At 40.7% G+C, this 19,238-nt stretch overlaps 1 protein-coding gene across 1 annotated transcript in view; it reads left to right on the forward strand.

Moving 5' to 3' along the window:
• The window catches only part of 5-HT2B (5-hydroxytryptamine receptor 2B), a 50,383-nt gene that overhangs the window by 6,216 nt on the left and 24,929 nt on the right, over positions 1-19,238 (forward strand). Inside the window, exon 2 of the mRNA XM_030384566.2 lies at positions 12,695-13,480. Within this exon, the coding sequence (XP_030240426.1) occupies positions 13,045-13,480 (436 nt within the window). The 5' untranslated portion in view covers positions 12,695-13,044. The remainder of the gene's footprint in view (positions 1-12,694; positions 13,481-19,238) is intronic.

Here is a 19,238-nt window from a genome sequence, read left to right on the forward strand (position 1 = left end):
CAAATTCTGGAATTTCAATTTATATATTCAGTGAATTTCTATACCTCAAGTTAGTTAAGGTATATCCAAGTCGAATCGGAGTTAGAACACTTTTGTGTTTGACGTTGTTTGCTTGTTGTTTATTAATGCTAAACAACTACACCTGTTGCTGATAAGCCTCGTATTTGTGTACATATATGCATATGTATCAATTCATATGTACATATATGCCTTGTGCGTATTCTAATTATTGAGCCGACAAAGCGTAATTGTTGCCTAATCCCCAATAATAATATTAAAATCGATTTAAGCAGTTCGCTCTCAGCTCTTTAAGCTTTGGAGTGCGCACACACGCCGAGTAACGTTCATGTTTAAGCAGGCACAGTCGACTGCCACTGCCACGCCCACACACAATATTTCGCCCATCCACTTACTTAGACTATAAAATACCCATGTGTAAAAGTCGCGCATATTTCTGCTAGTTAGGTATTTTGCTTCCATTTTTATTCCCATACATTTTACAGCGTTTGCGGCATGCTGCCACGCCCCACACCAGCGGGGGCTGATGGGGACACGAATGGGTATGGGGATGGGTTCCGACAGTGGCAAGCCGAAAATAAGAAAAATCTGTCAACGGCACTTTTCACTTTCCGTTGCTCGTGAACAGGGAGAGGGGGAGGTGGGGAAAAGGCATTCCTCCTGCCTCGTACCCATCCTCAAAGTATGCCAAAGCGCGCGTAAATTGATTTAAACACGGCAGCACGTTGAGCCTGGTCTTGGCTGCAGCTTACGGCATGTGCGCCACGATGTGTTGCAGCATAGATATCGTGCCCAAGCACTTAACTTGCCTCGCAAAGCTGCTGAAACAAAAGTGAAATGTAAAGCGTGAAAGCAGCTCGCGGCACGAGGACGATCTGAGAGATACTCCAGCCCAGACACCGACATAAATTTTAGGACTAGACATTGTTCAAGACATTGTTGGCGAGTAACTTCTTTATAATTATGCTACATACGTGAAAAATTATTTTTTTTTATTTGCAAAATTAAACAAAATATAGAAAGGAATTAAATTTAAATTTTAATTTAAATAAAATATAGAAAATAATTAGATGTAATTTAAATAAAATATGGGAGGCAAAATATTAAGATAGTTCAGCAGTTCTTTATCTAAATTATGGCTACTTTTCATATGCTGAACTCATGGAAAATACAAATTCAGGGCTTAAATTTTTCCTAGAGATTATAAAATGAGAATATGAAATATATATATTCATGAACATAACAAGGCACTGAGTCGATTTAGTGAATTTTCTATATTTCTATATTATTTATTATCTATAATAATAGATTATTAATTCAGTCATTTATCTCTTGACTTTCATTTCCTTCTCGTGATCATTAATATCCCTAATGCTCCATAAGGCATACTCGAATTTGGTCTATGTGCAGCCGCTGCTTCGAGTGTGCAGTGAACGGCGTGACTGCTTATTGGCGTGTGTGTGCACACATACAGATGTATGAGTGGATGAGTGTCTGTGTATGCCCATATGTATGTGGGTGTAGAATGTGCCAGTGCTCAGGACATCTTGCAGTCAGACACGCGTCACTAGAGCATTTTTACTCGATTTCTTACAGACATTCCTTTGGCATATCATCATAGCCATTGCTGCAGGCTTGCCAGGGCTATAGTGATTAGATGCTCTTGGCTTGTCTATGGCTGTAGTAACTATAATTAATGTTCTAGTAAAAGCCACAAATGAGTGGCTCATGGTCAGGAGTTGCTATTGAATTTATAGCGTTTTTTGCACAACTTGAAGCAAACCGAGCTGAAAGTTTGCATTTCATTTGGAAACATTTAAATTAGCAGCTGTGAGTGAGAGCTGAAAACTGAAAACTGAATTTAATTAGCTGGCAAATGAAAGGAAAATACAGCACCCAAAATACACACCAACACAGGCGCCCCACATACATCTATAAAAGGCGACACCTACGAATGCATACACTAAGAGAAAAGTATCAAATGCAAACTAAATGAAACCTTGATTATTTATTATAATACAATATATAAATAAATATATATTTATTTTAATTTATATGTATTTTAATATTCCAGGAGTTTAATTTCCAAAAGTATTTTTTAAATTTATTTAATATATAAATTATTAAAAATAAATACCGATTAGAAATCGAATTATTAAAAATAAATACAGAAAATATATATAAAAATGTCAAAACAATTTTTAAATTAAATTCACAGTCAAATTTTTATTATATATTTTAAAAATGTTGCTAAATAAATAATAAATAACATTATTTATTTCTTTTACTGTGAGCAACTTTTAATTTTGTTCAGTGTACACAATTTGGTTTTTACATTGGTGTGAGCTGGTGTGTGTGTGTGTGTTTATTATAAAGATTGAAAAGAACAGAGGAGAGTAAAAAGTGTTTCGATAAGAGCGCAAAGAAATGCAAACACTATGATACACGCACACCCACATACACATGCACACATATGCATATACATATAGATGTACATACAAATATGTGTAGACATATGCGCACATACATACAAACACGTATTGATAGCTTCAATTAAGTGCTTGGACGCATTTCGGGTTCAATTTGCCTCATCATATGTCACACACACATGCATACGTATGTACATAGCTTAGTCCACATACCACTTTCTTCCTTTTTTTTATAGGCAATTTCTGTGAACCTTTTCTTTAGCCCCCGTCTCTGGCTAAGCCTTAGCCCCAACCTCGTCTGGGCTCTGGGTCGGGCATTGTTGTTGGCCGCCTGAGCGGATGCATAAATATTTAAATTTGTTGTTGTTGACGAAAATTGATAGGATTTAATGACATTAAGGACGTGAATCTGAGGCTGTGTAAGCGTTTCATGATGCCTGAGTCCTTGATAAGCTGTGCCCCAAATGCGATGTAACATACGAAGCTTGCCTCTCTCTCTCTCTCTCTCTGTCTGTCTCAGGATCTGCATGTGTGTGTGAGTGACAATAGGGAGGTCTCATGGGGAACAATGTGTTAAGTGATGTCTCGCTTACCGATTTAACTGATTTATCGGGGCTGTAGACCATTAAAAAGCCATAAAGCAACCCATTAGACAATAGAGCGCCGCGACGGCTTACAAATCCCAATCCAAATAAAACATAATTTTCATAATTGCTTTTGTCTGTCTCTATTTTGTATGGATATAGCACATACACACACACATAGACATTTATTTACACACATATATTTGGTTAGTAGTTGTTTCATCATATTCACAAAAAACTGGGTCCAAATGGATTTTATTGTCGCTTAGCTGCTTTTATTGCCAAAGCCTATTCAATTGTTATTATCTTTGCATATTTATTATGCGTAAACTAATCATGGTCGCAGCCCTGTGGCAGCTGAAACCAGCTATAACCAGCTATGGTTATGAATATATTATTAATTTAGGCTCGAAACAAGCAATGATGAATTGGAATTGGAATTGGCAGTGGAATGCGTTAATCAATGGGATTAGACTTTAGCAGCTGATAAGAACAGTGACGTGGGACCCAACATATCCATAGGGAATTATCAGTATTTCTATTTATATATATACTATATTTTCTATTTATGTATTATATGAAATTGCATTGCATCTGTACGTTATTTGCATCTCAAACACGTTGCATAGCTCGGGCTGCATCTGTTGCATTTGTAGCACTCGTCGCTGCATTTTCATCCATTCCATTTCAACTAATAAATTTTCCATTCGGCTATTGTCCGACTGCTTTGAATCCGGAATTTATTTAGTGATGTTGTTGCCCCTGTGTGTGTGTGTGTGTGTGTGTGAGTGTGGACTTTAGAATTATTATATGACATTTCTATTTTCTTTTTTTGTCACATGCCTGTGGCTCTGTCGTTGACTCTGATGAGTGCTCTTCAAATGCATCGGCATATGAAATGCCCTTATTTGTTAGCGCTGTTGGCCAACTGTGCACATTGTTGCGATACCCTGGAATTTGTGGTTGCAGCGAAAGTGCCTGCGAGACCTGGTTGTGGTTGAAGTGGCTTAGAGTTGAGATATTATGCACTAATTGAGTTTTACAGATGCAAATATAATAATATTAATAATATATTAGGTTATCAATACAAATAGTTGTATGCCTTCAGCTTCACTTTCACATTTGGTCTTTTATATAATTATCTTCCTGCTCCTTTTCTGCTTCGCTTATGCACTTTTCACTCATTCTCCTATAATGACCTTTCACTTGGCATACTCCAGCTGATTCACATCAATTTACAGAGTATTCGCTAGTTGAGTGCCCGCAAATGGTTGTGTGCTCGTTAAGACCGTTAGAAAGTAACCAAAAATGTTGCTAAACACGAGGACTGTCGCTGCTGCCGCCACTTCCACAACACTAACCAAATTGTCGCTTTGCATGTTGCTCATGTGTGTGCATGCGCTTGTGTGTGTGTGTGGGTGCGGTTGTTGAGTGTGCGGTTGCATTGGCAAGCCAGGCAACCATTTGGCTGCAGCTAAAGTCGAGCTATGTAGCGCCCCGCCACCCCCTCGGCTCATGGCTGCATGCACAATTGATTGCATTGATTGTGCATAGAGTACCCACTGGCTGTATGTAAGCGTGTGTGTGTGTGTGTATGCGTGTGTGGATGTATGTGGGTGTATGTCTGGTTCCTCTGAGTATCTATATTCAGTGCTGTTTGTGCACTTGTTGTGGCTATAATTGAATTTTATGGCCGCTTATTTTTATTGCTGCCCCTGTCAGCCGCCAATTTATGACACAAATCGAATCGAATCGTGTATCGTGCCACGTATGGAATGAGAGAGAGAGAGAGAGCCGGGTACGTAGAGGGATCTGCGCAGGGCGGGCGGTCCAAGGGGGGGACGTGCGTGGCCAGGGCATAAATAATTGATGCACGCAAATAGCAAAATATGTCATCAAACAAAATTTGGTTTTTATTGTTGTAGACAGGCTGGCTTTCACCCAAGAAGTGAAACGCCACATTATCCTTGGGCTAACACCAACAGCAGCAGCATGGCCAGCAGGCGCAGCAGGAGCAGCAGGAGTGGCAGCAGGAGAAGTTGGAGCAGCAGGAGCAGCAGCTCTAGCCTATCATCCTCATAACATGTCGAAATCAATAAAAGACAATTTTTGCTGCACACCCTTAGCGGATTGGGGTATTTTTAGTTTTTAATAACCAAATGCGAAACGGAGCCCATATGACTCTATAATATCTATAAATATTCACTTGACCAGCAGAAATTTTAGACCTAAGTAAAAGTTTTTAGTTGATATTTTAAATGATTAAAGTTTTTTGGCATTACAAATTTTTTCTATATTCTTTTTTTTTTTAGAAAATACAGAGCAGTCTTTACTTAATTTTAATGAATAATTTATTTTATTTACCATATTAGAAAATACTAGAATGTCTGAGTTGTATTTAAAAAAAAAAACTAATTTTATGATTTAATATGTATAGATAAATACAAAAATAAAGTAATAATCAAATAAATTTTAGTTATTGATAGAATTAATAATTTGATAAGATTTCTATTGAGATTGAGTACATTTAAGTGAAATTAAATTTATAATGAAAATAATTTAAGGATTGGGCAACTCTCTCTCTTAGCTTAAAAACAAATCAATTGAATTTCAAATTGTCCAAGCAACAGAAGAAGTGTATCTAAACTTCAACACTGTCCCCTGTATAAATTTCCTTGCTATCATCTCGTTTTTCTCTTTCTCCTTCACTTTTTGTTTTGTTTTTATTTTTATTGTGTGCTGTGCCTAATATTATATTTTGCCCGCTTGGCGTGGCCGATACAACAATTTGCGCACCTGCTGTTGCTAATATACTATGCTTGTTGTTGTTGTCGTTGTTGTTGCTGATGGTCAAGGGCGGTCAGTGGCTGGCAGGTGTAAGGGGCCTAGGGTGAGGCCTGCAAGTAGACAGCGGCATAAATTAATGGAAAACAACATGAAAAATTGAAGTAAACAGCTGCAACAACAACAACAACAACAGCAACAGCAGCCATGAAATCAACAACAATAAGTACAATATACTGACCTAGACACACATCGTTGCGCTCATAAATCTCAATTTGATTTGGGTTCCAATGTCCTTCCGGATAAAGGCAGACGGAGACCTCAGCGATCCAACGAATCAACGATTTTTGCAATGCTTTTCCATCCTCAGCTATTTGATTTGATTTGTTTGTGTCCTTGCCTTCTCGTACATTCTCATTCTCTCACTCACTCTCTCACTCACTCACTCACTGTCTTTACCAATCCCCCTTGAGTACCTCCCTCGCTCTCCCTGCCTTTGCTTTGGCTTTGACTTTTGCCCAGCGGCGACCCAAATCAATGATTGTCTTGTACACATGTGTGTATGTGTGTGGGTGTGTATAGCAGTGTGTGTGTATGTATGTGTGTGTGACTGTGTGGCTGCTTCCTGTCACGTCTCATTGTGTACGCCAACTTCTAGAGTCCTTTCCCTGCGATGCTATATCCTTGCTATTGTGCAGTTTGTCTAATTGTTTTGCCACTGTCAATTTGTGTTTAATTGCACGGCAATTAGAGGCGGCTATTGCCAAGTGGGCGTGCCAGCTGTCTGAACAATCAAATGAGCTGTCGCTAAACAATGTAGCATTCAGGTTCCACGTCTCCCGTTCGCAGGGCTTTCTCGCGTTTCTCTGGCGTTTTAAATCGCGTTCTATTTTGGTACCTCAATGTTGCTTGGCTTTCAATTGATTGTTGTGCATTAGCGCAGACGGCTAATTAGCTTAGCTACCTGGCTGGCTGGCCAAATGCCGCTGGACGTGGCATTAGCATTGTGAGCGTTTCGTTAGCGTTTTAAAACGCGGACCAGCTGCGGGGATTGCGCGATGCCTCAACCAGGTTGACGGACGAGGATAATTCATTTAGCAAGCATGTAATTGCCGCGCTGCTGTTGCTCCCGCTGTTTCTGCTGCTGCTGCTGAGCTGCTGCAGCTGGATATTGTGCTCCTGAGAGTGCTGCAGCTCAGTCACAGTAGCGGCAGCAGCTAATGAAATAGCTAATAAAACCGCACAAGGACAAGGGCCAACACACACGATACGACAGCAACCGACTCACATGATCTTCTATTTATCCAGCTCCGTCTGTCTCCCTCTCTCATTTTCTCTCCCTCTCTGAGTGTGTGACCACAGCATCGCTTCTTAATTGGCCCCGTTCCTCGTCGCACCAAAACGAATTTAATTTATGTCCTCGCGCTGTGGTCGTAAGCCAAGAATGGCACGCCCACAATGTCTGTGGCTGCTGGAGCAGCTCTCTAAAATATAAGCAAGCCAGCGGCGCCCCCAAATGGCCGCAACAATGTCCTGCCCGGGCGTCTTTGTCTCCGCTGTAAGGAAATCAATTATGTGTGTGTGCGTGGGCGTGTGTGTGTGTGTGGGTGTGTGAGTGTGTGCGTAAGGATACATAGATAGATAATAATGAACGATAAGTGTTAGAGTTGCCGCCCACATTCAGTCACGCCTCAATGTACGACCCCTTTAGACACACACACACACACACCCAGACACACACAGCCGCCGCGTTCAGTTCGAGGACCTTGTTTGATGCCTTTTCTTCCTGCTGTTGACTCGTCCTGAGTGCATGTGTAAATTTAGCTAACGCTTTAAGTGCCAACTCGCTATGACAACTAAATAATTATGGCCCAGAGGGGTGCAAGTGCTGCCGAGGGGGGCCTGATGGAGCTCTGAGCGTAAACTAAGCTCCGTGTGATTAATGGCGCATTGCAAAAGAGTTCCGCAAACGAAAATAGTGGAAAATGCTCATCGCTCATCCAGCTAAGCGACGCTCAAATGCTCTACAAAAATACTGAAACTTAAGATGTTCATTAAATACAGGTCTATGTCTGTGGAAATGCCGTTTTTCTTCATCTATCTATTTATACACTGAACACACAAAAAATGGGAAATCAGGGTATAATGATATGCATCACAATAAACACCCTTTAAAATAATAAAGACTCTTTAAATATTATTCAAATTAATAGCAATGTGGGAATACCCTTAACAAGTTTTGATTCTATTTGACTTTTGCAAGATTATTTAAGCGGTTCCTAAGGGCATTACAAACATAGCTTCGATTCTCATTGTTAATCAATTTAATAGCCGTGTGGCAATGCTACGTAATCAAAGGGTATATAATTATTTAGCAAGTGCGTAACGAGCTTCCTGCTATTATGTGACTTCCTGTTGCGATGTTCGCGTCGCTTCCAGCGCAGGCTTTAGCAAAAAGTGCTTTCGTCATTCAGCGTACTACAGCTAAATGTTAATTTGTCGACTCACCTGCAAATGAACGTATACGTATACATATCATATATATACATATATATATACAATATATTTATACTCTATAATTATGTGTGCTGCTCCGTTGCGGGAACTGCGCAAAAAACGCAACTGAAACTTTGATTAATCGCTGAAGGAGCTGTTTGTCTGTTTGTCTGTCGGCTGGGTGCGGCGCAAAGAAAATAGAATTTTTGGCCAACTGACAAGCTGTGGTCAAAAGGCATTTGGCCTATTACATCAGCGCACCAAAGTAGACAACAGTTGCCCGCTTGCTGTGGAGCACCTGGAGCATATGCGTCCATTAAATTGTTGGCCAAGCTGCTGAAGCGCGAATGCAAATTCCATAATTACAAATTAAGTATGCGGCTGGTAGCAATCAATATCCAAATTCAATTACAAAATGGCAAAAAACTGAATTGAAATGTATTTGCATGCGAAGACGTTTGAGTGCGAGTCGCCAGCTTCTGGCAGCAGCAGGACTCTCCCCCCAAAACTCGGATGGAAATTAAAATTCCAATTGGCTGGAAAATTTGAATGCCGCCCGCCGCTTTGATAGCAGCCACAAAATATTAATAAATAAAACACCAAAATTAAATTAAATGAAATGCGCTCTTAAGCTGACGACGCTCTAAACAAAATGCCAGCTGACACCCCGTTGACAGCTGTGGTGTGTCCTGCGTGTGTGTGTGTGTGTGTTTGTATCTGCTTCAACATCCTACGTGCATTACCTGGGCGTATGCGCCATTTGGGTTTTATAACGAATAGTCGCATTAATAGGGGAAATAAAAAACCGTTATTGCACCATATAAAGCTGCCTTTGCCGCTGGTTGAGCCATGACTCTGAGGGGCTAAGACTCTCAAAGTCCAATTGAATACCCTTTTAAATTAATTTTCAATTTCAATTTCAGTTTTCAGTTTGATCAATGTATGAAAATAATAACTTTTTAAAGTATTGTAGATTTATTGCATATTTTTTTTAATATCATCAAAAAAGTTCTTTGCACAATTTATAAATTAGAAATTTAATAATTAGTGACAAGCTTTTTAAATTTATTTTTTATTTATTATTTTTATTTTTTTATTTTATAAGTCTATAAAAATCTCTGTAAATTACAAAATTTTAGATATTTTTGTTTAATTTTCATTATTTATTATTTTATTTATTATATTTTATTAGTAAATATATTTTGTTTTATTTTTTTTTTATATATATTTTACTTAGCTTTATTTTTAAAATAAATATTAAAAATAATTTTTTTAAGCATATTTATTCATTAAATTCGGGCTCCTTAAAAAAATATTAAAAATAATATTTTTAAGCATATTTATTCATTAAATTCCCCCCGCTTTAGTTCAAATTAAAAGCAATTTCTTAAAGTGAATTTCCAGAGAATGGCTTACATATTGCATATGTCTTCACGTTTGGTCTATGGCATTGTGCTGTTTGCTTTACGCCATACTTAACACATTATCGAAATTGAGTATACGACGTGGGCAACTTAAAGTCGGCTTTATTTATTTGCTGAGCGGCCGCAGGCAGACAGCAAAGCGAATGACCAATTTGACCCAAATACCTGACAACATATTTGTATGTATATATGCATGTATGTATGTATGTCCATGGGCATCCTTGAATATCCCAGTTTGTTTGTAAATACTCGACTGATACATTCGTATCAGTCAAAAGGAAAACTGCAGAGAGTAAAGTCCACTGTGAGCGTGGACTGCCAATGGCTGGCATTTCGCTACCTTGCGCAGTTTTACGACTTAATGACTCTGCTGGGATTAATATGACTAATGGTACTCGCGTTGCTTTTTATTCGATACAGTTCGAGTTCTATATATATAAAGAGTGCTCGGCCTTTGTGCAATTCATGTTCAAATGGCCGACATTGATGGGCGCACACTCAAGGAAACACGGGACACACACACAAACACACACATAATTATGGCTCCGGGTTGGCTCTGACTTCGCTTTGTGTGCTGACATGCCATTTATATATAGCAAAGAAATATATGTATTATATCTGATGGTAGGTATATTTCTTGAGCTTGCATGACTATGGAATATCCTGTTGCTGTTGAGCAGCGCAAAGAGCTCTATCGCTTATTTGCTTATGTTTTTCGTGTTCCATGTCCTCCAAATATCTTGGCCTGAATTCTTATCGAAATTGAATTTTTCTTATGGGGAATTAATTTTTAATCGCAGCAAGTTCAAAGGCAATTAAATTCCATTTCGCTCTCCCCCAGTCAGTTAACAAGTTGCTTCTGCTCACGTTTTTTCCCCCCACACAATTCGAAGCTATTTAAACTTTACTTATCTAAGTTTCCGTTATGCAAATTGTTAGCCACGCTTCGCTGGGTTAATACGTTAAGCAACTGCCTTCGTAGTTTCACACAAATTGTGTGCCTGAGCATATTCTATAAAATCTATAAAATAGATCATTTTTTTCTGTGCCTATCCTAATAAAGAAATTAAAGCCAACTAAGCTTCCCTTGGCTCACAGGGCTCGGGACCCGCAATGTTGCCAGCCAGACAACTTTTGGGGGCGCTCTAATTTTAAACATCATTTAAACAGACATTAAGCAGTATACGCCCCGGCTTAGCTGTGAGTTATATTTATAAATATGAAGAGGGAACAGCTTGAAATTTAAACACTCGACCCACGCACACACACACACACACACTCATGGCCGTTTGACTGTCATTAGCTGCAGCAGCACTACAAGCACAACAACATGACGAAACACTAAACAACAAAACAGTTCATCAAAGCAACTGAACGGGCCACTTGGACACATGGGTTCGGGTCAACTCGTAGCTGGCAACTGAAAGTGTTGACTCTTATCAATGGCATGCATCAGTCAGTCAGGAAAATTAATTAACAACAACATTGACACTTGAACACTGGGACTCCACAGACAGACAGCTAAACATTAAAGGTGGCCGGGGCGGGGCGGCGCCACACAGGGCAGTTGGGGGCACTCGTAAAGTCAACAAGCTGCTGAAGCGAGTCCTTTGCCAAGCGCTGCTCCATTCGCTACTCGTGAATTGTTTTTGTCATTGTTGTTGCGGCTTGTTTCTGGTTACTGTTTATGTAGTGTTTCACACATTCACACACACACACATACACAGTCTCACTGGGAAGGATACTTGGGGTTTGCTGACCTGGCCACAAGCCAATCGGCCTCAACAATGGCCCGCTCTTAAGCAAAATGAACCATAGAAGCAGAAGACGAGAGATCCTTTTGCGGTTTGTGTGTGAAAATTGTAGAAATAAATTTCATTTGACCATTCCTAAAATATTTCCCTATGTACATGTCTCTCTCTCTCTCTCTCTCACTCACTCTCTGCGTGTATTTGTGTATGACTTTCCGTGTTTTGGCTTTTGTGGTTTTGGTCCTTTGCTCCAATATGAAATAAATTTCTATTTATTATACACAAACTCAACCTGATTTTCCGTGTATATTTGGAAAATAATTCGAATTTCTTACTTGAAATGAAATATTGAAAAATATTGATAGACTTAGGTTTTTGCTTTTTAATATGAACTGCTGCAGCACGGCTTTTCGGTTAGTCCGTGGCTCGAAGCCCTGTTCTTTGTTTATTGCAGCTCATTTGTTTTTATTTATGATGAATAACACAAATTGCTGCACGCGATTTGTTGGCTTTAGTGCAAAAACAGTTTGGAAATTCGAATATAGATTATCGTCAGAGAGAATGTGTGTTTCTGATGTAGCTAATGATGCGGAATAATTCAATAAAAAAAGCTACAAGTCGGTGAATGCGAATGCGATTTATAGAGATCATATATCACATAATCTATTCGATGTATGTAGAACAAACTTTTCTCTATTACTATGCATGGATTTTTAAACAGGATTGAAAGCAAATCAGATTATTGTTAACTCATTTTTAATCTGATATTTTCTGCCAACTCGCATATAATTTGGATATATATTAATGGTCTATCATATTCTTAAGAATCAAAGAAGTTTGATCACTATTACCATTTGTTCAAAGCCTTACTTCTACATATATATTAGCTATATACACCTACACATACATATATGTATATATATATGTATATAGTATTGCTAATCTATAGCTAACACGGCATAGATGGATATGCATAGATAATAATAGATTTATGCGACGTCTATCTAGTTGTTCGACTAACCTCATCTATGTCATTGCAATGATTCTCATTGGACTTTTCCCATTTTCCTTTATCACATCCATCAACTATCTCAAAGTCGTGCGGCTGGGCTTTACTTTCTAGAATAACAGTTTTTATAGCAGTGCTTCCTGTGGCTATTGAAGTTTCCATTCAGGCTCTCATTGCCATTTACTGTTCTCTATTGCAGCGCGTAACTTCCGGTAATTTTGCGTCGTAAAATGTTTGCCACCAATATCCGCCGGGCTGTCGTCAACGTAATGAACCTGGCCAAAAGGCATTGAGGCCACAGAAGGACTTCGTGTGCAGACATTTGCGCCCCTTGCATTCTCGACGCGTCTCCTTGCAGCGACGCCTATTTCCGCCGCATTTTGCAATTTGAATTGGCACGTGAAAGCTGTTTCCCCAATCGCATATGCTACGGCTAATTACTATGCAACAACAACAACAACAACAGCAACAGCACCAGCACAAGCAACAACAACAACAACATCGGCTGGTGAAATCCCAGTAAAGCAGAGGCAAATCCACCCTACGACCATGGAGGAGGATGTTTATGCAACGCTCAACTACAGCGACAGCGACAGCACAGCCGAAGATGGTGCCGAGGATGAGGATGGCTGGAACACGCTGGATATGAGTGTTGAGCAGCTGGAGCATCTGCTGCTCTGGCAGCTGCCCGATTCGGGCAACAGCACCAGCAAACAGATATTGGCCAATTGGAGTTTCAGCAATGAGACCGCCATGCCCAGTCCCACACCCGCCCAGTCGCCCTTCGACACTAACAACTATTGGGCCCTGTTCGCCCTGGTGCTGGTGTTTGGCACGGCAGCGGGCAATATTCTCGTCTGTTTGGCCATTGCCTGGGAACGTCGTTTGCAGAATGTGACAAACTATTTTCTGATGTCGCTGGCCATCACGGATCTGATGGTCGCCGTGCTCGTCATGCCCCTGGGCATCCTCACCCTGGTCAAAGGTAAGTCCCAAGCGCCAGCTGCAGCAGCTGCTACACAGAATCGGAATTATTCAATAACTGGATTCCGTTCCGCATTCACAAGGTGCCGAGCAACTGCCATCCATAACTAATATCATTACTGAGCTTTGTGCATACTGTTTGAGTTCTTCGAACTGAACTGACCAATACTTGCAATTTCTATTTAAACTTGCTAAGCAGCTTTATGTCAGCAGCTCTAGATATTGTTCTGAGAATTTCTAGACAAAAGTTTATATGTTTTTGTGTACGTTTGGTATAATTACATATTATTACACCCTGAACGTATTGATAATGGGGTTTCCCGGTACGCACACACACACACATACACATTCAAAGGAGAATTGTTTGAATTATCGATTTGTAGTTTGGTTTCAAGTCGCTAGATGGCGCCTGAGCTGCTTTATTTTAGGTGTGTGCTATAAACTAGCCAAAGTTGAATGGAGTAAGGGTATCTTCTGGTGGGGAACCACCGATTAGACGCTACTGCTTCTTCAGACTGTTCTTGATTCAAGGCTAACAAATCTTATAATAATAACTTTTAATAAATGTTTTTAGATGAACTGAAATTGTTCAGCTTTGTCTATTCCTCGCTTGCTTCAGCGTTAAGTTTTCTACTTCTTTCTCCAATTTTTTTCTACATTTTCACTTTTATCTATTAACAAGAGATTGTGTATTCTGGCTCTTTTAGATTAAGAGCCTGTCTTGTTTAATTTTTCCTACCTTGCCCGTGCTCGCCCTTAAACGAAGCTTATTCGCCCCTGCTCCCATGTGGAGCACAACAATGCTCGTTAAATGCGCTTGCAATCAGCGTGGTCAGGCAGTGGCGCAAGCAGACAAAGGCGTAACCAGTGCAGCGCATGTCCTTGGACATCCTTTGGCTGCTGCTGACACGCGGCATTATGCGGCGCGACTATAATGAAGCTGCCTGTCAATGGAAGCGAAGTCGCAGCACGCCTCGCCAATTGCATTATGTGCCAGCTATTTCGATCAAAGCGACTAAACAAAGACGAACGAGAATGAACGCGACGAGAGCCGCCAGAAAAACACCAGAAAAACTGCGAATACATACATATACATGATTGTATATCTGTATATATATATATGTGCATGTATATAACTTGCGGGGTGCCGTCAATTTAATAAGCGCAGCGTCCTTTGTTAAGCGCAGCTTGACGAAGACAATGGGCAAACAGATGCTGCGCAAAGAAACAAACGGAAGCGTTTTTGGCTCCAGTGCAGCATAAAAATTGCATTAGACGTGGCAAAATAGAAAAAGCACTTGAAAGCGAGCCACCAGGATGAGCCGCAGTGCTGACGTGGGGCATGGGCATCCAGCACAGCAGAGAAGAGCAGACAGCAGCAGCATCTGTCAGTTGGCAGCAGTTAGCCCCCTCGGCTGCATGTTGACAGTTTTGTTTGTGTGCTTTGGGAGCCATTACACACAAACACCCACACATATACAAGTACACACAAATGCACAAACACTCATACATACATTCACAGAGGCACACCTGCAGGCGCATATATCCACTTGGCAAATGGCATTGCCGAAGTGAGCAATGCAGTCGAGCGATCTTTGAGTGTGTGGGGGCGGGGGCGGGGGAGCGGGCCAAGGGTCGTGGCGTCTGCTGCTGTGCAAACAAATGGCAGCCTGTTATATCAAGTGTGAAAAATACTGCATAATGCAGCAAAAGAGGTGCACAATATGTCTCCATCGACTGGAGAATACCCTGTAATGCGTGGAAAAAAAAAACTAAGACATTCCCTAAAAGCTCTGCACAGCTGTGAATTATTATTTAAGTATGCATAAATCGAAATGATGTTTGTCATCTTAAGTCGTGTATACCCGCTACTGCCTTGTTGAGCTGCATTATAATCTACTCGTTTTTTGCCTTTCAAAGGGCAAAGGATATAAAGAGAATTTGTGCGACAGCTTTGGCAGTGAAAGCCAGAAAAATGCAGCCAAAAATTTGAATACTATGTCATAGACCCATTGAGCATGGCTCTCGTCTGATAGCTAAGTGGACTAAAGGCTTGCCAGAGGTAAAAAGTAATCGTGCATATATTAATATAAAAGTGGAATGGCATAGAAACCGCTCCGAGCTGAAGCAGCACAAGGACTTGCAGGCAAAGCACTTGCCAGCACACCTCAAATCGACCCACTGAGAGACAGATGTGTGCATAAGCTGTAAATATTCCCTTTACAGTTGCGCCAATTATAATTTTATAATTAAATTGAATCGTAAATTGGCGTAAAGCGTCAGCTAATTAATAACTGTAAGTGCAATTAATGTCGCGCATAAAGATGCGTAACGCCAAGCAATATTGAATATCATGCAAAACAGAAAACAAAAATAATATGAAAAGCATATTTTTTTCGAAAAAAAAAGACTGAAGAGATGTGAAAAATGTCCGCAAAGCGTCAGCCAAAATAAATTAAGTGGTAATGCCAACAGCAACGCATAATAAACACAAAGGCGGTCGCGAAAAAGAAAAAAAAAAACAGGCACACGACCACAAATAATAATAAAAATAAAATGAGAGAGAGAGAGAGCCGCCAGTGACAGCAACAACAACAATAAACAGACGAAAATAAAGAGCATAATTAATTGAGCGCAAATTGGCAGCGTTGTGATTTTTCCCGCCAGCCCAAAAGTAGGCAATGAAATTTTTACAAGGCAATAGGTGGAAGTCTACGAAGACGGAGAAGAAGAAGAGGCAGCAGCAGCAGCGAGAACAGACGACTAAGACAGAGCGACAGAGCAAAGTAGAACTGTACTTAGGATTTGGATGGAAATGGAAGATAAACAACAACAACAACAGCAACAACAATAGATGCCAGAGCAATAGAAAGTGGGATAAAAGCAAATTTATCATTTCAATGCTCTCAGTTATTGTTGTTGTTGTCAAAAAGCATTTTAAGCGCTTAAGCTGCGACACGCACCAAGGGGGCGGGCCGTCAGCGAATAGGCGTGTCGCGAGCCGTGCGAGTGAGATAGCTGCTGAAATGGAACTCGCTGGGGACAGCTTTAAACCGACAAAAAAAACACACACACACACACACACACGCAAATTTTTGGGGCATGTGTCGCAGCTCCATTGAGCTTGGCGCACAAAAGATATTTCCCAATATAAAATGTCACGCAAATTGAAAGTTTTTGTTAAATTATTGCATAAAAGACAATTTGTAGTGGCAATAAAAGTTCTGTATAGAAAATATATACATACAAATAAATATATTTTTATTTTATATTTTGAAATATATTTGTCTTCCTCTTTTCTACTTTTATTTATATCTCTTTTTGCAAATTATTTTATAAACACATTCAAGCATCTATTTAAGTAGATTTATGCAGCACTTTAGTCGCCTTGAATTTCCCAGCTTGAAATTGAGTTGAAACTGATTTATGAAACACATTCACTGCGATTGGGTGGCACTCAGATTCATTCATTTCATAGATAAACGAGCCGCAATGAGCCATGGCGAAATCTAATGCCAAACTTTGGTAAAGTTTTATGCCTTGCCTGGCATTCGGGCGACTTTATCATAAATCTTTAAGCTACCTGCACTGCAGAGGGTTCATAGCGGGCGGGCGGGGTCGAGCTGGGGCGGGTGGCGGTGACATGTCTACGCACAGCGAATCGAGGGCACCCCAAAATGGCAGCTGTCGGCTCGTGCCGAGCAGCCAATTAATTTTTGGGGCTCGCCCTGAACCACAGGACGTATACGTAATGAAGTTTCTGTTACGCTTTTTGCTGCCCTATTTAAAACACAATCATTGCGTACGGCTTAAGCTAGATCTCCCGAACAGGGCCAAGGGCGCTCCTGGCACGGCCGGGGTCTCGAACCCTTTTCGACAATCTCTGTGGCAATTTTTTGTGCTTGTGGTCAGAGCACGCCCCACGCGACCGACCGGCTGTCTCGCATCCGTACATCAATCACATGGCAAGCAAACATGGTAGCTTTCCCACTGTGTTTTCACGTTCAGCTTAAGTTGGCTAGTTTCAAATTTTCCACACTCACATTCCCATTCCCATTCCCATTTTCGTTGTTTAGTTTTTGTGTCTTTAAGGCGACGCCATTTTGCATATGTTGCCATTAGGCGACTGCCTGGGCCGCCCTCTGCTCATTGCGCATGCAAAGTCCCTGTTAGCTGTTAAGTGTTTTGTATCCGCTTACAAATGTAGCCGAAAACCAGGCCGAGCTGCAGCAAGGCTAAAGGCGGCCCTGTTTCACTCGTGCAGGCATTACATTTTTCATTGGAGCCGCGCAGACAACCTGCAACGACTTCAGCTCCTGCAGAGAGAGAGAGAGTGAGAGAGAGAGAAAGGGCTTTGTTGCGCTTATCATTCAGATTGAGACATGCATAGGACAACTTCAAGGCAAAGATTTTAGCCTGAGGGTAAGTTCTTTGTCAATTATTTACTCAAACTTAAATTGAGTAAGTCGCCTAATTGACTGATTGACTGATTGATTGATTGAGCGATAGATATCAGCAGTTTAACAGCAATTAGCATTCACAGCTTGAGCAAACTCATTGCATAGAGTGCAAGCTCCTTCCTGGCTCGTCAGCTGCCTTTCTGATAAGTCAATATCTATGAGTGCAGAGTATAAATAGAAGCCAAATATAGATTTAACTTATTTGATTACGGTTTGCAAACACCTGCCCTTAACCCTTGGCCCCGCCGTGTTTGACTATTTATAGCGTCAGCTTGTTAGCGCCGTTGGCCAAGTAAAGTAAGGCAATCGGCCTGATTGGTAATTGCGAATTCATCATAAATAAATAATGTCAAAGTGGGCGGGGGACGGCGAATTGCAGCGAATTCGTTTTTGCGCAACCATTAGATTAATAATATTTGAGTTGTGTCGGTAACTTGTCTAAATTGTATATAGCTGGAAGATACGAGGCGAGCAAACATACGGCGGAAGATGTGCTGGTAAATGGAGGTAGATGGAGGTATGTACGTATATATAGCTTTAAGTGGAAACAAGAGACAAACCGACAGGTAAACTGAAAAACAGCCGGCAGACATTGCAGAGCACAAAATAAACACGCTGCAAACGAGAGACAAGTCAAGGCGCACGGGACGATAATGGGGCGTCGCAATAGTACGTGAGAGGGCTAAGGGCAAGAGGTAGGGCAATGGCAAGGAGGTCTGAGACTAAGGTATATCACGACGGAGGACAGCTCAAGCTCAAGCACGAGACCAAGACCAAGACCAAGACCAAGAACAAGACCAAGACCAAGAGCGAGACCAAGACCGAGACACTGTTTGGCTTACCTTGGCAGTCAATGTCAGAGCAATTGAGTCAAGCCATGGGCATAGCTGAAGTACACACACACACGCACACACACACGCACATACATACGCATTACATATATATTTATATGTCTACATTTGCTGAAGACAGTCGTCACACTCGTATTCTACTTTGTGGCCGCAGCACCTACACACATGAATGCCAAATGACCAGGTCACACATGGGGCCTGTCCTAAAGGGGCTGACGGAAGAACTGACTGACTAACTGACTAACCGACTAACTGAGTGATTGACTAAGTGACTCTGTGAGCACATTGTGGGAATCAAGCTGTAAGCACTGCCTTCACATACCGAATACGAATACGAATGCAGCTACTAAATGTAAACAGATTTAAAATTTAATTAATTTAGTTATATTTTATTCAAATTGTATTGACAGAAACAATATTTGTGATATAGCCCGGTTTTAATTTTCTC

Source organism: Drosophila navojoa, chromosome 2 (assembly GCF_054131105.1).
Source record: "Drosophila navojoa isolate 15081-1374.11 chromosome 2, UAZ_NAV_1.0, whole genome shotgun sequence".
Taxonomy (NCBI): Eukaryota; Metazoa; Arthropoda; class Insecta; order Diptera; family Drosophilidae; genus Drosophila; species Drosophila navojoa.